At 42.4% G+C, this 21,697-nt stretch overlaps 2 protein-coding genes across 4 annotated transcripts; one reads left to right on the forward strand and one right to left on the reverse strand.

Annotated features, from left to right (window-relative positions):
• Positions 1 to 3,007: 3,007 nt before the first annotated feature.
• LOC134019120 (complement C1q-like protein 2) lies at positions 3,008 to 5,662 on the forward strand. 2 transcript variants are annotated; one of them, XM_062459670.1, is made up of 7 exons: positions 3,008 to 3,126; positions 3,720 to 4,047; positions 4,139 to 4,192; positions 4,300 to 4,353; positions 4,698 to 4,781; positions 4,918 to 5,049; positions 5,162 to 5,662. In XM_062459670.1, the coding sequence occupies exons 2-7, from the start codon at positions 3,804 to 3,806 to the stop codon at positions 5,443 to 5,445; spliced, it is 852 nt and encodes a 283-aa protein (XP_062315654.1). In that variant the 5' UTR covers positions 3,008 to 3,126; positions 3,720 to 3,803; the 3' UTR covers positions 5,446 to 5,662. The 2 variants fall into 2 exon arrangements, with proteins under 2 accessions (XP_062315654.1, XP_062315655.1); XM_062459671.1 differs by lacking the exon at positions 4,300 to 4,353 and having other exon boundaries at positions 5,162 to 5,661.
• Positions 5,663 to 6,108: 446 nt separating this feature from the next.
• Positions 6,109 to 21,453, reverse strand: mfn2 (mitofusin 2). 2 transcript variants are annotated; one of them, XM_062459668.1, is made up of 17 exons: positions 21,085 to 21,453; positions 18,610 to 18,788; positions 17,959 to 18,094; positions 17,652 to 17,814; positions 15,651 to 15,775; positions 15,308 to 15,416; positions 15,030 to 15,137; positions 13,635 to 13,788; positions 13,461 to 13,528; positions 13,203 to 13,324; positions 12,611 to 12,842; positions 11,611 to 11,713; positions 11,305 to 11,525; positions 11,012 to 11,167; positions 10,703 to 10,899; positions 8,450 to 8,584; positions 6,109 to 8,232 (listed from the first exon to the last, which is right to left on the reverse strand). In XM_062459668.1, the coding sequence occupies exons 2-17, from the start codon at positions 18,782 to 18,784 to the stop codon at positions 8,163 to 8,165; spliced, it is 2,274 nt and encodes a 757-aa protein (XP_062315652.1). In that variant the 5' UTR covers positions 18,785 to 18,788; positions 21,085 to 21,453; the 3' UTR covers positions 6,109 to 8,162. The 2 variants fall into 2 exon arrangements, with proteins under 2 accessions (XP_062315652.1, XP_062315653.1); XM_062459669.1 differs by lacking the exon at positions 21,085 to 21,453 and adding an exon at positions 19,925 to 20,206.
• Positions 21,454 to 21,697: the final 244 nt, after the last annotated feature.

Raw genomic sequence — 21,697 nt, forward strand, 5'->3', positions numbered from 1 at the left:
ACATTTTTATTTTAAACTAAATGTAGGCCTTGTCATGGCCATGCCCTTGTTTTATGTGTAGACTCGTTTTCCCTGCCCTTATGGTTCTCTGCCCAATTGCTTTCACCTGTGTCTTGTTGAGTGGTTTCAGTTTGCTCGTTAGAATGATTATTTTCACCTGTGTTTTATTTGGTTTGTATCAGCAAAGTCTCAGCAAAGATGGGAAATAACGTACACATACTTTGTTATTGTACGTAAGTCGATTTTTCTGGTATCAGTACTTTATTTCACTATTATTTTTTCTGACAACTTTTTACTTTATACTTATTATATTTTAAATCCAGGCTCGTTACTTTAGTTTTAATCTGTATTTGGTGGCATAATCAACATAATTCCTTGTCATTGCTTGCCCATTCTTAATTTCCTGTTTCGAAAAAAGGTTTCAAAGAAAAAGTTTCTACAGGTTGAAAAAATATTTTCAAAAAAAATTCGGCTTCTCTGTTCTCCCCTCTCCTCCTCTTCCATCTGCTCCTCTATCCTCTCCTTTCACTCTGTGGGAAAAAAACGTTTCGAAAAGCTGGGAAAAAAGTTTCGAAAACATTATTCACAAAAAGTTTTGACAGATTGAAAAATATATTTTCGACAAAAAGTTTGCAGGTTGAAAAATTATTTTCGAAAAAATGGTTTGTACAAAAGTGTCTCCAGGTTGAACAAATTATTTTCCCCAAAAAGTTTACACAAGTAGAATTTTTTTTGGACAAATCTGATCTTCAGACACGTCATCACCAACATAGGCAAAGCTTACAACCCAGACACAGGTATGGGGGTACACTGCCCAATAACAAAATATAAACATGGCTGTAGATATGAACCATTGTGCATTCTTTCTTGTTTGACCCCACAGAATAATAAAAATTCTCTTTGACACAGGTTTCTTTATTGCACCAGTAAGAGGGGCCTACCAGTTTCAGTTCTACATTGGTGCATATGGGCACGCTTCATATGGCTCGGGTGCAGTCTTGGTGAGGAATGGACAACATATATTCATTGCCTTTGAGCACCAACCTTCTGGTTATGGGAGCTCCTCTAATGGAGCCTCACTACTGCTGGAGGAAGGAGATGTTGTCTTCCTTAAACTGTGGTCCAACACAAGGATATTCGATAATAACAACAACCACAGCACCTTTAGTGGGCACCTGCTGTTCACCATGTGAGGTGGAACATTGTTGAGTTAACTTTGTACTATCCCTTATTAGATTGACACTAAAAACAAGTTATACCATAATGTACAATAACTGCCTAGCTATATAGCTGAAATGATATGTTCGGTGATTATATGTTTTGATACATAATTGTAAATACATTTTCAAATCAACCCAAAAAGATCTAGAATAAGTCTTGTTTATCATACCCACTGACCCTTCCACCCAATTAAAAACCGAACTGTGTACAGTATGTATGTTCATTTAACTATTACCTCAATGACTCAATGTTATATTTCGCTTTGTTGCTTTGATAAAATAGGGTAAAGTGTTGGTTTACTTCATGGCCATCAACTGTCATTCTTAAGTCCAGTCCTAAACCCTGATGGTCTACAGAATGCATTGATTGGTGTCCATGCACATGAACAGCTTATGTAAAATGATTCAAATGAAAAGAGGATGCATAATAAATCAACACAGTGTTTGTCAGTGTTATGGTATCACCTGGCAATGGTTAAATAGGTGAAAAGAGAATATATGAAGTAGAGACACAGATGCATGTAATGTAACACAGAGACACATTACACATTACAAGAACATTGAAAATGGAAACCACTGTGCCTACAGACATGGGCTTAACCAGACCGTCTCAACCAGTCTTGGTCACAAATCAAGAGCGTAGTAATGCTACTAGGTCAGCTAGCGAGACAGGTCACTACTACTGTAAACGCCTCCAATGCAGTGACACTACAGCAAACATCTTTGTAAAAATGGGCTTGAAGATTGTGTTTGACTATTTTAATCACCATGGTACCTTCAGTGGTTACCAACTTTTTACAATGTCAGGATGGCCCCAAAAAATTGAAGTATTAATATAAATCACAGCATTGAGTGTAGGACAGTGTGAAACTAAGACTCCTTTACAAGACTACAGGTTTCCTAGTGTCAACTTTATTACTCATCTTTACATTGACGGTTAACATGACAACAAATCACAATAGTCACTGCATGCATATCTACATGTTACAATCTAGCTTAAACCTTCTTGTGTCTACCCAAACATGCTTTCTGACTTCTTTCTGCTATTGGGAAACAATATGGAAAGCAGAAATTAAGTACAAAATGAAACAAACAAAACAGCAGAAAAAACAGCAGCAAAGTATAACGTGCACATTTGGGCTCCAGAGTGATCTGCTGAAGTAGCCTTCCTCTATCACTTGGCACAAACACAATCCAACGTAAGAGACTTTGTCTGTTGCTTATTTACAGTTTTAAGCAGATGCTTATTATTTATTGTCACTGCTTGCCATTCTTCATTTTCCTGTTTCGAAAAAAGGTTTCGAAATAAAAGTTTTGAAAAGTCGAAAGAATATTTTTGAAGAAAGGTTTCTACAAGTTGAAAACATATTTTCTAAAAAACATTTGAAAACGGTTTTACAGGCTGATTTTGTTTTTTGGGGAAAACAAGTTACAAAAAAGGTTGCATCATTGATAAGTACTTCATGAGGACTCTACAATACTCTATTGTACTCTGCTCTGCTTTAATCTACTCTGTTTTAGGCTTTTTTTTGTTCTCCCCTTTCCTCTCCTTTCACTGTGTGTGGAAAAAAAGTTTCAAAAGGCAGAAAAATTATTTTACCAAAAAAATTCTACACAAACATTTTGGGGGACAAATTCATTTTTTTTTTTTTATCTACATGTTGAAAAAGTATTTATGAAAAAACGTGATCCTAAACTGATTGCTTATCTTATTTAGTACATGAATGATCATCAGTTCAAGGAGTGATCTGTTTTTCTCTTTGTTTCCTCAATAAAATAACGGTGTTGAGGACAAAGACCAACCTTCACAGCAGCAGCAATAACATCACTATAAAGGTTGTTCAATAGGAAATATGCCATTGACTTCACCATGGCGATACACTGATGAACAAATAAAAACAATGAGGTAACAACGCCTTAACTAGATCTTGATAAATATATCCCAAAACTATAATCTGTAAAGAAAAAATACAGGGTGAGGTATGACCTAAACAGGACTAGAGGGGTGCTGGTTGGCGCTGTCCATCCATGATTTTGGGTTGTCCATGCACCTTCTTGATAAAGTCATGTAAAATGTAAGATTTCAAAACTTCAAAAAAGCTTACGTTTTCTCTGCCTACCCACAAATATCCTTGCACAATATAATCTGACTGATAAATAATCGTTGTAAATGTGAATTTGACACATGTTAAAGTAAAGTAGAGTAAATACAGATTTTTCTGTATGTAGGCCTATTGTCACATCAGTACAATGTTGATTCTTATTTTATCCTTTTGATAGTATAGTGTTTTATAATACACAAGAATTTACATTGCACCGATGTGACAACCATGACATGCCAAGTCTTTTCAGTCTTTATACCTAAGACTTGTTTTTGTACACAAACTTACATAGTAAAGGTGCAGGAGCACATTTGCTATTAAACTATACCGTATGTTACTACAACTAGAAAATATTGGCAAAGCTGTTATCATACACTGCACGTGTCTTCCATATCAGCTGGCAATGGTTAAACAAGTGAGGAGAGGGTGTATAAAGGATCAAGTTACACAGAGATAAAACATTATAGGAACAAGAACAACAATGGAGACCACTGTGGTTGTGCTGGCGTTGCTGTGCAGCTCTCTGTGTTGGACACAGGCTCAGGGAGACACTGTAGATGGAGTCATTGGGAATGACATCCCTCAAGAGGTTCTGGAGATGAGGACCCAGGGAGCGCGCTCCCAACAGACCTGTCAGCCTGACATCCATACCGTGCTGAGAGAGATGAGCGCTATGCTGGCAGAGCAGAGAGTCGAGATGACACATTTGAAGAGAGAAAATGATGGTAACTAAGTAGGAACTAGTTTGTTTCTGTTACAAATGTTTCTGCTCCAGCGTTTCTGTTCAGTGATGGTGTTGCACCCGTGTCTTTGCAGCACAGAAACTTCAGCTGAGGGCGATGGAGGAAAAGACAAAGAACGAGTTTGAAGGTATTTTATGAAGAGATATTTGATAAAAACAGCAAAGTATACTGTATTTGCCCAAATATGCTCCAGTGTTTCTGTTCAGTGATGTTGTTGCACCCGTGTCTTTGCAGCACAGAATCTTCAGCTGAGGGCGATGGAGGAAAAGACAAAGAACGAGTTTGAAGGTATTTTATGAAGAGATATTTGATAAAAACAGCTAACTATACTGTATTCGACCAAATATAAACTACAGTCATCACTTACAGCACAAGCAGCAGACCTGACCTCCACTGTAGGCCAGGTGGAAGCTCTGAAGAGGAACAACCGAGATGATTGGATATATTGGAATTACACTGATGTATTTTTTACAGTATAATGTAACAGGCATTACATGAAAAGCTTTGCGATGTTTTGTGTCCAACAGGCAGACAGTTAATGAAGATATATTTTATAGAAACAGCTTACTATACTGTATTGCAACATGTCTTTACATGTTTGTCCAAGTAATAACAATTTATCTCACTTACAGCACAAGCAGAAGTCCTTGACTCCATCAGAACCAGGTCAAACATCACTGAAGGCCAGGTGGAAGCTCTGAAGAGGAACAACCAAGGTAAGGAGATTGGATATCTTGGATGTCTGTTGTTTAAGGTAGCAGTGTATAGGCTATACAAACACTGGTGTATAGCCTGTATGTACAGGTAACATGCTTATGTCACATAGATGACTGTGATGTTGTTGTGTCCCAGTCAGACAGGTGGCGTTCTCAGCCTCCCTTTTTGCCTCTGGCTCTGGATACTTGGGACCCTTCAACACCCAAACCAATCTGATCTTCAGACACGTCATCACCAACATAGGCAAAGCTTACAACCCAGACACAGGTATGGGGGTACACTGCCCAATAACAAAATATAAACATAGCTGTAGATATGAACCATTGTGCATTCTTTCTTGTTTGACCCCACAGAATAATACAAATTCTCTTTGACACAGGTTTCTTTATTGCACCAGTAAGAGGTACCTACCAGTTTCAGTTCTACATTGGTGCACATGGGCACGCTTCATATGTCTCAGCTGCAGTCTTGGTGAGGAATGGACAACATATATTCATTGCCTATGAGCAGCAACCTTCTGGTTATGGGACTTCCTCTAATGGAGCATCACTACTGCTGGAGGAAGGAGATGTTGTCTTCCTTAAACTGTGGCATAACTCAAGGATATTCGATAATGACCACAACCACAGCACCTTTAGTGGTCACCTGCTGTTCACCATGTGAGGTGGAACATTGTTGAGTTAACCTTGTACTATCCCTTATTAGATTGACACAAAAAACTAGTTATACCATAATGTACTAGAACTGCCTAGCTATATAGCTGAAATGATATGTTTGGTTATATCCTTAACTCATGTTTGCATATGGTCAGTGATTATATGTTTTGATACATAATTGTAAATACATTTTCAAATCCAACCAGTAAAGACCCTTCCACCCAATTAAAAACAGAACTGTGTTGGTTTAATTCATGGCCATCAAGTGTCATTCTTAAGTCCAGTCCTAAACCCTGATGGTCTACAGAATGCATTGATTGGTGTCCATGCACATGAACAGCTTATGTAAAATGATTCAAATGAAAACAGGATGCATAATAAATCAACATAGCGTCTTGGTCATAAATCAAGAGCGTAGTAATGGTACTAGGTCAGCTAGCGAGACAAGTCACTACTACTGTAAACGCCTCCAATGAAGTGACACTACAGCTACAAACATCTTTGTAAAAATGGGCTTGAAGATGATGTTTGACTATTTTAATCACCATTGTACCTTCAGTGGTTACCAACTTTTTACAATGTCAGGATGGCCCCAAAAAATTGAAGTATTAATATAAATCACAGCATTGAGTGTAGGACAGTGTGAAACTAAGACTCCTTTACAAGACTATAGGTTTCCTAGTGTCAACTTTATTACTCATCTTTACATTGACGGTTAACATGACAACAAATCACAATAGTCACTGCATGCATATCTACATGTTACAATCTAGCTTAAACCTTCTTGTGTCTACCCAAACATGCTTTCTGACTTCTTTCTGCTATTGGGAAACTATATGGAAAGCAGAAATTAAGTACAAAATGAAACAAACAAAACAGCAGAAAAAACAGCAGCAAAGTATAAAGTGCACATTTGGGCTCCAGAGTGATCTGCTGAAGTAGCCTTCCTCTATCACTTGGCACAAACACAATCCAACATGAGACTTTAGCTGTTGCTTATTTACAGTTTGGTTTAAGCAGATGCTTGGTTGTTTCTGTTAAACTAACAAAACAAACAAACAAGATACCCAGAAACTGGACTTAAAAGAAAATGTCATTTACAATAAAGGTGCCAAACATGTACATGATTTCATTATTAATACAGTTAAAGAATGCAACTGCTTAAGCCAGACAGAGATGAATAAGCATCAGCCACATCGCTTTACACCTGGAGGACAAATAACAATGTTAACAGACAAGGAGATTGAAAAACATGTGTAAGTTAATAAATATGCCATTCAGTAGATAGTGCCAATGCCTGTATGCATCATTCTATGGTATATGCCTACACAGTGAGTATCTGTCCTGTACCTTCATTCCTCTACATGTCAGCTGTTTGGGTCAAGGCTTTTAATATGCAAACAAGTCGATTTGTTTGCCATAATGACGCTTCAATAAATTCTGCTTGAACAAACTCAGTTGTTACAACACGGGCTAACTCAAACCAACTGTCCACGGACATCTAAAAAGATGTGCAAGTTCTTTTTTTTTTTTCACCAATCATACTAATTTGATTCATAAGACAGCTCTTTCTAAACGGTCATTACCTAGGAATTCCACATAGTGCAGTTCTGGTGAAGAACTCCCAACGAGGTTGCCAATATATGGGTTTTATAAAAGTATAGTGTTTGACAAGCTTTCTTTATTGTGTATTTCCTCCCTAGCCTCTATTTTGAATACATCTTAACTGGAGACTAGAAACTAACACATACACCTGCCAGACAACCTAGCTGTATCCACCAGGCCATGCCCATATATGGAGACAACACTACAACTTCTCCACCATGATTGTTGAAAGTGCATCAGGCAACAGATTGGACAGTTATAGAGCATATTTTTCTTTTTGACACACCCTGATTTCTATCAAACCAAGGATGAAATAAAGTAGGCATGGCATAAACATGAGCCCAAAAGGCATGCGAGTGCATTCAAACTAAGCCAGCCCCTGAATGGGCCAGCCCAAGACCATGTCAATATCATGTGAGTTTGTTCATGTAGACTGTCATTTCATGACCAGAATACCATATCGTAACCACAAAGTATGCAGTAGTATTGTAATTCATAGGAATAAATAATCTATACTTCTGGAATTCCCTGCTATTTACAAAATGACATAAGTCATTTTTTCAATCTCCTTCTTTTAGGGTGCATTTTTTAGGGTGGCACTTCCATATTCAAAAGGCATGACTGTACATCAGTTACACAAAAGAATACATCTAGCCTCTTTGCTCTACACAACTTGCATGACCGAACAATATTTGGTGCCAAATAAACTCCCACTTCTATAAAAAGCACTGATAAAAAAATATTCTCCTCAAATTAATGAGCAAAACAATAAGCAAGAAAAAGATGGTTCCTATGATGGCCATGAGAGTGAATTACTTGGGGAGGCGTTTGTCTTAGTAGCGATGACCCTCTCTTTCTCTCATGTCAAGACTCTGGCTTTCTCTTTTCTCATATACAGGACACACTAGGTCTTTTCTCATACACAGGACACACTAGGTCTTTTCTCATATACAGGACACACTAGGTCTTTTCTCATATACAGGACACACTAGGTCTTTTCTCATATACAGGACACACTAGGTCTTTGCTCATACACAGGACACACTAGGTCTTTTCCATGGTTGTGACCCTGCACGGTCCATCTTTCCACCGAACGTCTGGGAGCGGGGGTGATGGTATCTACCGGCCTTGATGCAGGTACTGCTGGGTAAACATGTTCAGCTCGCTGTCCAGCCAGCCTGCCTTATTCCTGCACACACACAAACACACCCCCACATCCAGCACATCATGCTTGGTGACAGGTAATACTTGCAGACTTAAAAAGCATAAAGCATGTTCTTGGTTGGGGTACATTGTTACATCTACTATTACAAATGAAGTCTGTTGGGAGTTGAGACTGAATTGTAGTTTTAAGATAATAAGCAAAAGCTGCCATTTGTTTTTCTTCCTCAGTGCCTCTATTTTACCTGAGCAGTTTAGCCTTGCTCTGCAATGTGTCCAGTAGCTCAATCTTGGTGTTCATGTCAGTGATCTCATCCTCCAGGTTCTGCCGGGTCACGTCCACCTGCTGGCACAGCTGGGAAAAGGTGCCCGCAAGCTCCCTGACAGACACACAAAGAGCAAGGGTCATGGAAGGAGGGGTGAAGTCAGCTTGAGTACACTTGTCCAGTAACAACAAGCTCCATGCTCAAGAGGCAGCAGAGCAGCTCTAAAGCAGAATGTTGTTCAGCGCTGTCAGTCCCTCCTGTGTGTCTCCACTAGAGGGCAGGAGTGAGCCACCAGGATCCAATCCAAGGCATGGCGTTCTAGATCAAATGTCTTACATAAAACTGTGTGGAAGATTGACTGCCCAGTGGGTCCACTAACCAGCTTTAGCAATCTCCACCCTGATAATGTTGTAAACATACAGAGACTAGATAAGAGGAGAGCAGGAGGGGCTAAGCTAAAGCGACCAAAAAGGCCAATAGACTTTAGTGGCATATGAGAGTGGAAATGTGGGGGGGGAACCTCCATCTAGATATGAACGAACTAGACAATGAATCTGGGTGAGATATAGAAAGATATACAGTTAGGTCCATAAATATTTGGACATTGACACAATTTTCATCATTTTGGCTCTGTATACCACCACAATGGATTTGAAATGAAACAATCAAGATGTGCTTTAAGTGCAGACTTTCAGCTTTAATTTCAGGGTATTTACATCCAAATCAGGTGAACGGTGTAGGAATTACAACACATTTTATATGTTGCCCCCCCCCTTTTTAAGGGACCAAAAATTATTGGACAAACTAACAATCATAAATCTAATTGTCACTTTTAATACTTGGTTGTAAATCCTTTGCAGTCAATGACAGCCTGAAGTCTGGAACCCATAGACATCACCAGACGCTGGGTTTCGTCCCTGGTGATGCTCTGCCAGGCCTCTACTGCAACTGTCTTCAGTTCCTGCTTGTTCTTGGGGCATTTTCCCTTCAGTTTTGTCTTTAGCAAGTGAAATGCATGCTCAATTGGATTTAAGTCAGGTGGTTGACTTGGCCATTGCAGAACATTCCACTTCTTTGCCTTAAAAAACTCTTTGGTTTCTTTCGCAGTATGCTTCGGGTCATTGTCCATCTGCACTGTGAAGCGCCGTCCTATGAGTTCTGAAGCATTTGGCTGAATCTGAGCAGATAATATTGCCAGAAACACTTCAGAATTCATCCTACTGCTTTTGTCAGCAGTCACATCATCGATAAATACAAGGGAACCAGTTCCATTGGCAGCCATACATGCCCACGCCATAACACTACCTCCACCATGCTTCACTGATGAGGTGGTATGCTTTGGATCATGAGCAGTTCCTTCCCTTCTCCATACTCTTCTCTTCCCATCATTCTGGTACAAGTTGATCTTGGTCTCATCTGTCCATAGGACAGATGAGACCTTCTGTCTTCCTGTTTTTGAGACTCACCAATGGTTTACATCTTGTGGTGAACCCTCTGTATTTACTCTGGTGAAGTCTTCTCTTAATTTTTGAGTTTGACACAGATACGCCTACCTCCTGGAGAGTGTTCTTGATCTGGCCAACTGTTGTGAAGGGGTTTTTCTTCACCAGGGAAAGAATTCTTCTGTCATCCACCACAGTTGTTTTCCGTGGTCTTCCGGGTCTTTTGGTGTTGCTGAGCTCACCAGTGCGTTCTTTCTTTTTAAGAATGTACCAAACAGTTGATTTGGCCACACCTAATGTTTTTGCTATCTCTCTGATAGGTTTGTTTTGATTTTTCAGCCTAACGATGGCTGGATGGTGACAGCTCTTTGGACTTCATATTGAGAGTTGACAGCAACAGATTACAAACACAAATACCATACTTGAAATGAACTCTAGACCTTTTATCTGCTCCTTGTCAATGAAATAACGAACTCCCATGAGGGAATAACATACACCTGGCCATGGAACAGCTGAGCAGCCAATTGTCCAATTACTTTTGGTCCCTTAAAAAGGGGGGGGCCACATATAAAATGTATTGTAATTCCTACACCGTTCACCTGATTTGGATGTAAATACCCTGAAATTAAAGCTGAAAGTCTGCACTTAAAGCACATCTTGATTGTTTCATTTCAAATCCATTGTGGTGGTATACAGAGCCAAAATGATGAAAATTGTGTCAATGTCCAAATATTTATGGACCTAACTGTATAAATGTGAGTTCCCAGCTGCTGTTAGTGTGTCCACTCACTGCTGGACCTGGTGGCTGCAGTTGGAGCCGGTGTAGCTGACGATGAGCTGCAGCTTCTCGCTGGCGTACTCCACAAACTGCCGCTTGAAGGCGCGCTCCTTAGCCCTGGTGGTCCAGGTGAGCCGCTCGTACACGTACAGCAGGCCGTACAGCCCCACCGAGAGGGCGATCAGACGCCAGCCCACCGCCTTCCAGATCTGACACACACACACACAGAATACTTGATGAGCTTCAACACCAGGAATAACCGATTCACGTTTTTCATTCCCGACTTTTCCCAGATGCACAGCGTGTTCTCTGTCTACGTACCACACCACCGACCACGATGATGCCCATGGAGGTGCGCGAAGTGAGGGAGGCCAGGCCGGTCACCATGGAGACCATAAGCTCCTCCTGGGTCATGGAGTTCTGGGGGAAGGGGGGCATACTGGTGCTGATTGGCGTGAGGGCCATGGGGCGCGGAACCTGGGAGGGGGAGAGACACAACCAGCTGGGATTACTCCATATTCACCTAACTAAGAACGAGCAGGCAAGACAAATCAAACAACACAACTCTTCAGAAGACATTCGTTTACGTCCCCACAGACTGAAGGGTGAGCAACCTGGTCGTTGTAGCCCATGAGGGCTCGCCGCGTGTTCTTGGGCCCCAGGAAGCGGTTGACCAGCATGGTCCAGCCCAGGGAGAAGTGGAAGCCGATGTCCTCCTGGAAGTCGGAGCACAGCTTGTCGCAGGCCAGGTCGTAGCTGAGGCTGAAGCACTGGCGGGGCACCAGCTTGTCCACCTGCTCCCTCACCGGGCCCGGCAGCAGGGGCTTCAGACCGTCTGGAGGAGAGAGGGAGGGAGATGTTAGCTGGCAATGACATGAGACTGGTGAGGACCCGCTCCGAGGGTATCTTGCTGTACGTACCGATCATGTCGGTCTGGGTGGTCTGCAGGGCAGCGGTGATGGCTGTGGAACATCTCTCAGACATGTTCCTGCCCAGACCCTCCTCTATGTGTCTGTGGAGCTCCTGCAACACACACAGCACTGGTGACTAACCTTCATTCAACCTACTTGTACAGTCCACAGTGTTCACGTGTTACAATATTCCTTCAAGCACAAGACCTTGTTGTGTTTGTTGGGAAAAATGCAATGTAAAACCATAAGCCCGATAAGCACATCAAATCCCTAAAGCTTTCCAAGAAATTAAATACCAAAAGAAAGGTACACTGGCAGTATTCTAAGAATAATACGCGGAGAAACTCACTTAAATTCCACTAATGACATAATTTGATGTGAAAAGCACAAAGGCTGCGTGTACTGCCTGACCTGAAACCTGAGCAGAGTAGCCTTCAGGTTCCCCTTAAACACAGCTTCAGGATCGCTCTGAAAGCTCTTCTCTTCATAGAAAAGTAACTGGCTGACGTCATTTTTGCCTGCAACATGTCTTTCGACAGCCTGTCACAATCCTAACATCTAATCATCAGGCTGGTTACGGTATTTGGACATGGACTATGTCAGTGTGTTGGGATAACTACCTGTCTACCTACCTCTAGTACTGCCCTGTGCCTAGGGAGAAAAGAATGCAAAACAGCCCAGAGTTCAGATGACACATTCCAGACCTGACCAGACAAGAACAGGTCGTCATGTGACACAAATGAGACTTTGTGAGAGGAATGTTCCGGGGGGGACAGCACTGGCTGGAGCCAGAGGCCTTAGAGACCCCAGCTCCACTGTTTATGAAGAGGGGCCTATTTACACCTCCACTCAACAAGACAACAACAGGAGATTATTCCAGGCTGTGGGAGCATTCGTTTAGGAGAACAGCAAAGCTGTCAAGCATGGGCTTCTGACCAAGCCTATGTATCTGTGCTGGTGTGTGTGTGTGCGCGCGCCTGCCTCTGCAGTTATAATTCAACCCACTTACATTCTTGTAGACCTTGAGGACCACCAGTGAGGGGTGGAAGTCCAGGTGGAAGTCGTCCACCAGCACGTTGAGTCTCCTGATCTCCTCGGCCATGGCGTTGGACACCTGTCTCTCCACCTCCTCTGTGATCTTCTTGATCTTGCTCTTGCAGTCCTGTGTCAGCAGGTCCAGCTGTTTGTCGATGAACTCCATCCGGTCCTGACGGTCCTCTCTGGTCTCCATACAGTGGATCCTGAGCACAGTCACCATCACAAGATTTAGTTTAAAACAAGGATCCCCCCCCCCCAGCCATATAAATACTGTTGTCCATCATGCATCACATCATCAAACAGTAATGTACTGGAATATTTAGCACACGGAATACAGAAAAACAGGATTCGCATTGAAGCTCAACACACTGTTGGTCAAATGACACATTTATGCTGCGCTCTCATTGGGTGTCTTGAAGGGCCAGATTCTGTGTTGGGTGAGGTCGGGGGAACGCTGGTGCCCAGAGCTTGATGGGATGAGCTCCACAGCCTTGACGTGCTGCCACACTGCTAAGCTTCCTCTCAGATGCATTATGGGAAGTGTGCCTGACTCCGGGCCTCACCTCTGCTCCTGTGCGGCCACGTGGACAGAGTCCATGATCAGCCGCAGAGCTTCAGAGATCTGCTTGGCCCTCACCGTGTGCTGCTCAAACTTGGTCTTCACAGCCGACTGGGAGATACACTCCTGCAGACACACCAATGAAAGGACCAAAGACAGATTATAGTATCTCTCTTGGACATGCTGATATTGTGTATATAAGTGTGTAATAGTGATGTGGCATGCTGGTATTTCGGTTTCCAATATTTGCAGCTAATCTTACCTCAAAGCGCCTCTCGAAGTTCTGGAACTCAAACATTCTGGCCTGGAAACCTTCGGCTAGAGCCCCACCTGAACGGAGAACCGCAAGTCTCACAAACTGTGTGTTTGGTGTGTACGTGCGTGTTGCATACCTGATTTGTGTGTGTATGTGTGTGTGTACGTGTGTGTTGTGTACCTGACTCTGGCATGCCCTGGGCCTTCTGGACTCGAGCCTGAAGAACCTCCTTGGCAGAGACGAAGAAGATGCGGTCGCTGGCCTGGGCCCGGTCCACCACGCCCAGCTCATCCACCAGGAACCCAGAGCAGCGGTCCATGTGCTGCCTCCGCACCTTGGGAGGGGGAGGGGGGGCAGACGTGCAGGGAGATGTCAGCCAACACACACACACACACACACACACACACAGCTCTGAGAAAAAAAGGTTGAGACCACTGCACCTTTTTCTTTCATAAAAAAAATTAAAAAAAAGTTGAGAAGTACAATTTTGAGTGAGGAACAGAAGGGTAAAATTTAAGAGGCCACTGCAAATTGTACCCTCATGTTCCTCCTGTATAATTGCCCAATGTATACTGTACAGCCGTGGCAAAAAGTATTGGAAGCGACATACATTTTGTGTTTGCAAAGCTTGCACAACAAACACAACATTTGTCATTACCAAAACTTATGGCCATGACTGTACAGTGCAGAGACTGTACAGTCAGCATGACCAAGGAAGGACAGTCAAGTCCAAGTGCAACCCTACCTGAGGCAACCATCACTGTCACTCTAAGTCTAGCAGCCTTCAGTCTCCTAAGAGGATCACATGGCTGTCTAATCTGAAGAGAGTGTCATCAGTACTAAGCCACTGTGTGTTCTTGTCCACGTGACGTGCACAATGTTCCGAAACCGTAAATGAACATTTAGCTCTCTCCAACGTAAAGCTAGAGCTATCACAAACCCAACCTCTTGAGTTGCATAAGCCCAAAGAGCAACCTCTACCGTAGCATCACTTACAACGTATAAGGTAAACAGACTAAGACAACCAGACTCCTCTGAGTGAAGCTAACCCACCTCCTCCATGCAGTACTGGTCCTAGCACATTTGGCGCCCTAGGCAAGATTTATCACGAGCACGTGATGGCGTGGTTGACGCCCTTTGCTGGTAGTGCGGGAGGGTTAATTAATGGATGCACTTCGGAAAATGCCGCCCCCCTCTTCATGCCGCCCTAGGCGGCTGCCTATGTCGCCTATAGGAAGGACCGGCCCTGCCTCCATGTACTCGGGCTCAGAGAGTGAAGCTAACCCACCTCCTCCATGTACTCGGGCTCAGAGAGTGAAGCTAACCCACCTCCTCCATGTACTCGGGCTCAGAGAGTGAAGCTAACCCACCTCCTCCATGTACTCGGGCTCAGAGAGTGAAGCTAACCCACCTCCTCCATGTACTCGGGCTCAGAGAGTGAAGCTAACCCACCTCCTCCATGTACTCGGGCTCAGAGAGTGAAGCTAACCCACCTCCTCCATGTACTCGGGCTCAGAGAGTGAAGCTAACCCACCTCCTCCATGTACTCGGGCTCAGAGAGTGAAGCTAACCCACCTCCTCCATGTACTCGGGCTCCGAGGCAGACGCATCCCAGCGGTTGTTCAGGATGAAGATGTTGGGACTGGAGAGGCGCTCGTTGACCTTGTGGAAAAACGACTTCTCCTGGAGACATATAATAGTTGGGTTAAAAAGTTCACCTTTTCTTTTATTGATATGGAATAACATTGATTTCAAAAGTAACTTCTTTAATGAAACACGCCAGCACTACAGGTTGAAACCGACAAGAGTATAACACAAAAACATTGAAATAAAAGCTTCAAATCCTCTCTCACCGTCTGCATTAAAGTGGATTCGGAGTTGGCCACTAGAACAAAGACGTCGGCATCCAGACAGAACTTGTCGATCCAGCTGTCCAGCTCTGTGGTGACGTCGATGCCAGGGCTGGGGAGGCAGACACAACACAGCCCACTCCAGTCAAGCACAGACCGGAAACATTTTGAGGGGAATCAAGGGAAAGTTCAACCTAAAATAATCAATCTAATCACATCCCACAAACCTGATAGATGCAGAGCTTAATGTTCTTTGAGGTAATGGTGAACAATAACCTTAAGATCTGTGGTACTAACCTGATTAGAAGTGGGCACGTGTGTGGAGCTTCAGAAACATGTCTCTCACCTGTCCACCAGCACCAGGTCATCCCTCAGCAGGGCACACTTGACCTTTGGCCACATGACACACACCAGACTGCCTGCATCCAGGTCCTCATCCTGGTGCAGAGCGTGGGCTAGCTGGTTCACAGTCTGGAAGAGGGGTGGGGGAGTGGTGGCAGACAAAGTGCTGTTGAGGTAGATCCAAGATTGATGCAATTATGTCTGTTGACTTGATTGAATCAAGCAAATCTCGTCTTGGCGGATTGCAATTGCAATCGTGGCTCACGGGAGCGAGCTTCGGTTTGCCTAAGATTTCGGGCTTTCATCGGCAATCTCCAAGAAAACTGAGTGTGAACTTGGTATTATTAAACAACTAACTCAATATAATTTAGTTTCACTGCATTGTATTGTCAATGGGATTAGCTAATCTGACCCTGAGAGACAAAGAAAATCCCTATAGTCGTGTTTGAAGGAGACATTCCATGAAGCAATATGTGACCACATTTGACTCCAGACATATTGATCTTCATGCCACTGTTACGTAAGAACAGATTATAACAACAGTATGGAAATAGATGACAATCCATTTGTCCCATTGTATATTCTAGAGTGTAAAGCTATATCAAACACAATTTGTGCAAAATGGAGAACAGATGAAAGGGGAAATGACCGAAACCTCGTTTCCATAAGAAGCAGCCTGGGAAAGCCAGCAAACACAAGGAATGTAGACCCTGATAAGACATTCGATTGGACTCTAGTCTATGCTTTCTGCTGTAACTATGTTTGGCCACGGCTTAGATGACATTTAGAGGGTGTGTTGGTCAGACGTGTGTGGTGACAACACATGAACCACGGTCCCTGAGATACGGCTTCTATCTAGGCCACGGCCATGACAGCGCAGAAACACAACACCTCCGACCTGCTCACAGTGGCTGTGAGAGTGTCTGGCAGATTTTATAACCTGGGTGACTTGTACAATTATTTACCATCTGCATAATTATAACAATTGACTAAAATGCTTGAACAAATCCATCTACTTCTTCATGTCATTTTGACAAGAAAACCTCTTTCACCAAGACACCAAAATACAGCTGTATTGAGCCAAGTCACATTGTGTTGCATAGGCAACACATTGCCTGAAATCGTAGGCAAACACATTGTTGCATAGGAAGTGTGGCACATTTTCAACTGGCAGAGCCAACTCCTAACTAAACCAAAATGAGCTGTGGTCACTTCCATACTGACGCACTGGGAGCATGAGAGTCAAGGCCGGCAATATAACTCTAGAGAACCTGTAAGGAAATAGCGTGAAGGAGAACTTGAAAAACCTAACCATAAGCTTAAGAAAATACTGAGGTGAAAAACCAGCACATAGCGGTACTTGAGGAAGTGGGAGTCCATACTACAAGCTATTAGTAGTAGTAATAGTAAACTTAGTAGTAATAGAAGGCTATACAAATATTAGTAGAGCTATTCAAAGTACGTATTCTATACCAACACTGATGACAACTGGAAATCACAACACAATGCCTGGTCAGAGATATAAAAAGGCTTCTTTACATGACCCTGTCCAAATGGCATTATTAAAAATAGCTGACTAACTGCTGTGAGAGTGTTGGTTGTGTGACAGTGGACTATTGGCTTACAAGGCTCCTAACGGTTCACTCAAGTAACAAAGGCTTAGCAAAACCATTTGTGACAGATCTCTGTTTGGTTCCAATCATGAACGTGTCGATAAGATAGTGCCCTGGCTGTGCATTAATCACATTAGTTCCTTCTATAGCTGGATGCTCTTCCTTGCGTAACAGTAATTAGAATGTCTAATATAAGTTTGGATTGGTAAATGAAAGGGCTGTTTGAGTCCCCAAAGGCAACTGGGTATGAATGTGTCTAAGACGAGGGGTAGGTCCATCATAATCATGTGCCATAAATGTTGTGCTGAGTCTGCACTACATTTACAAAGTAACTTGGAAACGTGCGAGTTTTATATGAGAGTCGTGAAAACACGTATTGGTGAAATCCTCACTTTGATACTCTTCTTCTCCTCAGAGCCTTCGGTGAGCAGGAAAGACTCGTGTCCATCTGTGCCTTCCACGCGTAGGAAGCAGTTGGTGGTGTGGCCTATCCCCGAGGGCAGCACTTTGTCACACAGCATGGCGTTGATCACAGAGCTTTTCCCGTTACTCGTTCTGGAAAGCGAAAACAGATCTTATTCACAATTTTTTAATGATCCTGTTGAGTAACTGTTCTTTGAACTAACAAGACAAAGGAATGAGTAACGATATGCTGGGAACAGCAGAAGAGTACAACTCTGTGTGGTGTGGCAGACGCACCTTCCAAAGAAGACCACCTTCATGTGCCTGCGGGCTAGCACCTCTCCAATCCCTGACACTTTGGAGAGATAACCTCTCACCTCCTGAACCTGCTCCTCGGTGGTGACTGGGTCCAGCTCATCGTTCTTATACGTGTCTAAAACAAAAGAAGTGGATCTTTAATACATGGAAACGTGTGAGTATTAAACTTCGCAGATAGTCACAACCCATGCATACTCAAAGCTACCATGTGCCAGTACATTTCATTAGTTTCAATCAGGCTCATGACTTCAATTTGATCACGCATACAGAATTCACTTGAGGAACAGGCATGTGCAGGACAAGGACTGTATCCATTGAGACTTATGGTTCTTTTTACACTGAAGTACACATTAAAGTTGTTTGCACAGTTTGGTAGAATGTCATACATTCCAGTTATTTTGTTAAGGAAATATAGGCTAGTACCTAAAACAGATGGTCTACCTCTGGCAGGTTGATTCCAATATCTAATCTTCCTAACAAAACATTATTTGACTTATATTCAAGGTTGTCAAAAAAACCTGAATGTACGGGAAACAATCTATACATTGTCGATGGCTACACAAATAGCAGTCCAAAGCTTGCTTAGATTTGACACCAATATAAGAGAGTCAATATAGAGTAGTAAATTACCTTCTAAAAAGGATGAACTCTCTTTGATGTAGGCAGCCAGCTGCTCAAAGATGCCATTGATCTTCTTCTTGGCTGTCACAAAATGTTTTAACGGGGAAGCGTTCACCTCTGCCATTAGTCTTTTGTCCTTCTTGCCGATAGCGTTGGTATTGGGTCTCGTAAAAACCAGAGACATTGCACTGAAAGACAGGGACATGACAAAGTAAGGTTTAGTTGTGGTTAACAGTCTTGACTCACAGAATCGTTTAATGTCATTTGTCTTTGTAAACATTTGAACACATTATTTAAAAGTAAAGTGGTTTAGATCGGCCCTTGCCAGAATGACAGCAGTGTTCAGCTTACTACATTCTGCTCATTCCAAAATGGTGGTGTGATGCTGCCTTAACAACAGGCTATACTCTAACCTTTAGTCTCACACATGATGTAAAGAGAGGCTTTTTCCAGAACCCTTTCAACTGGACTTTCAATATCCATTCATTGAAAGACAACAAGCATGTTATGAGTCTATGATGGAGTCGAACAAATAATAGGTGAAATTTTGGAAATTTGGTCTTGCCCGAGGCAAGACCAAATTTCAGGAAAACAGAGAGCTAAACCAGCTAAATTTGGTACAGTACACATGGTGAAGACTGTCATTGTACATAGGCCCTACATTTCTTTCACAAGACCATTTAGACTTCCAAATATGCAACCCTGTGATATCAAAATGAATCCCAAATTCAAAGAAAAAGTGATTTTCCAGATCTAAATGAAGAGGAGTGGGGCTAGGTAACTTGCGACCAAAATGGGATTACAGTCTTGGTAGAAACAAATGCATAAGGTATGTCCAACAGCACATGCAGTATGAAGTACGTGCGACACCACCTAATTTCCCAGCCAGTAGGCCGTCTCTCTCTCTCGAAGCTCTTGGCTCTGAGTTTAAAGTGTCGGGTGTCAGCCAAGAAAAAAAACCTTTGCAATTCCAATTTCAAATTGAATATGGACATATGCCTAAAACCTGAGAATTACACTAAGTAACAAACTTGATCAATTTCCGATAGTCTACCTTAATAATTATAAACCACAAATATTATTCATGAAGAAGTCAAAAAGAATTAGAGACACTGAGAGCAGCTGTGAGAGTCACCTTCAGTGCTCAGTGAGGGAAAGCACTGCTGTCCCTTCTGTTCACATGGACAATTCTACTTCCCTGACAGTTACTCAAACATCTTGCAGTGATATTAATTGGTCATTGAAATAGGCAATTATTTGGGATACATTTGTCCTTATAAAATAGACTATATAACTAAATCAAATAATTTTACATAGTTCTCACCCGGTTATTGTCCTCAGCTCGCAACAGAATGAAGAATAAGGAAATATTTGGAGGCTTGAAGCCCAGTGACTTAAATTAGAGGCAATTCCATATATCCCAGTTGAATATCCAGTCCAATTCTAAAACCATTTGGCTGTTGCCATGCGAGACAGTCTTGAAGATTTGCTTAAGTAAATCACCCTATGTAGTAATGCAAACCAAGTACATACTGTTCCGAGCAAGTACTTCTGAAATCGTTTGCGACTAAATCACTGCCATTAACAGTTAACGGTTCAGCTACTTTGCTTAGACAGGCAAGGGAGAACAGTCTTGACTCTGATAGGACACTCCCACTTGGATCAGTAGCTGCGCAAATTAGGCTGTCTCACGTCAAAGGTGATTAGGAAAGACTACAATGGTCTGTGTGCTCAGTCTATTACATATTGGGTGTCATACGGGGATAGCTAGCTTGCTTCTAACTTGTATTTTACGTGCAAACCCGGTCAGGGAGATATGGGCATGACTCACGTTGTAAGGCAAGTATGACTATGCGGTGCTAGCACTTCACCGTGACATTTTACCTGTAGCCCTACAATACAACGCAGACCTATCTAGGGCGAAGTGAACATGAATCATCAAATTAGGCAGCAACATACAGTTAGTTACGTTATAATTAACAGTACTACAGTTGTGCCTCGACAATATATGAGTGGACGTAAATTATGAGTCGAGCATTTACTCTGTTATTGAAAATGCATGCAGCTTGTAACGCCGGTTGCACGCAGATATACATGATAATGCTGCCACCCCAAACGCAAAACGAAACTAGTAGCATTGACTTTCTCGGACCTGTCTGTTCAATGTCAGACACAGCTGACAGTGACACTAGTACTGGCTAACTTGGCTAACTATCAGGTGTCACCATAGAGAGAACAGCTACAAGCATTCAATCAAAATGGGTTCCATGTTATGTAATATGCAATACACAAAATCCTGTAGGCCTACTACTGGTGGCCATCATCAGTCCATCATCGAGGACAAGATACTCGTCGTACTGTAGTAGCGACTTTTTCCAAGTAGCTAGCTCTAACTATCTAGCAGTAGTACTTCCTGACTGGCATTCTGTTAGCTAGGTACTAGGCTAGGTGTATTTGTAATACTACAGTATGGGTTAGACTTACCGAGGAGGGGCGGACTGATTTTATAACCAGTCGTCTTGCATTTTGATTGTCTTTTTCAGCTTGATGAGCCAGCCAATGCGTTCACTTATGTATCATCAGTGAGCCAATCAAGTTAACCTTGCTAGAGCTAACTAGCTAATCTAGACAAAATGACGAGGGGTGATGTACCAGTACTACTGTGTAGAGGCAATGCTACAGTACTAGCAAATACAGACTAGCTCGTCTAGTAGTAGTTAAACGTGCCAATGAAGCCCCCAGATATAATTAGTAATTCACCTTCATCATATAACTCAAATTTTTAGCCGCGTTTTCGGGTAGCTGAAAATCAACTCACGTTTTTCTTCTTCGTTAACTTTGTTCCTCCTTCCGTTTCTTCTTCATCGTGGTTAAGCATGCCATCAGAACACCATGCACAAACGTACTGCCACCAACTGGACAGACTTGAGATGTACTACAATCTCATGATCAATGTTATCAGTAGGTTCTTATTCTGACACTTGTTTTATTCCATAGCATTTCAACAGTATAGTTAATCAAGAAATAGGTTTGAATGCTGTTTTTGCTTTGCTCAGGCTAAAGCTAATAATAATAAAAATTGGCACGGTGGGTGCAT

This window comes from Osmerus eperlanus, chromosome 4 (genome assembly GCF_963692335.1).
Source record: "Osmerus eperlanus chromosome 4, fOsmEpe2.1, whole genome shotgun sequence".
In the NCBI taxonomy this organism is placed as follows: domain Eukaryota; kingdom Metazoa; phylum Chordata; class Actinopteri; order Osmeriformes; family Osmeridae; genus Osmerus; species Osmerus eperlanus.

Coding starts and splice junctions, on each gene's coding strand:
- LOC134019120 (XM_062459670.1), top strand. CDS start 3,804: ATGGAGACCACTGTGGTTGTGCTGGCGTTGCTGTGCAGCTCTCTGTGT. Junction 4,354..4,697: donor GACAAAGAACGAGTTTGAAG/GTATTTTATGAA, acceptor TCTCACTTACAG/CACAAGCAGAAGTCCTTGAC. Junction 4,782..4,917: donor TCTGAAGAGGAACAACCAAG/GTAAGGAGATTG, acceptor GTTGTGTCCCAG/TCAGACAGGTGGCGTTCTCA.
- mfn2 (XM_062459668.1), bottom strand. CDS start 18,784: ATGTCTCTGGTTTTTACGAGACCCAATACCAACGCTATCGGCAAGAAG. Junction 17,815..17,958: donor AAGGTGGTCTTCTTTGGAAG/GTGCGTCTGCCA, acceptor TTCGCTTTCCAG/AACGAGTAACGGGAAAAGCT. Junction 8,585..10,702: donor TGCAGCCACCAGGTCCAGCA/GTGAGTGGACAC, acceptor TGTGTCTGTCAG/GGAGCTTGCGGGCACCTTTT.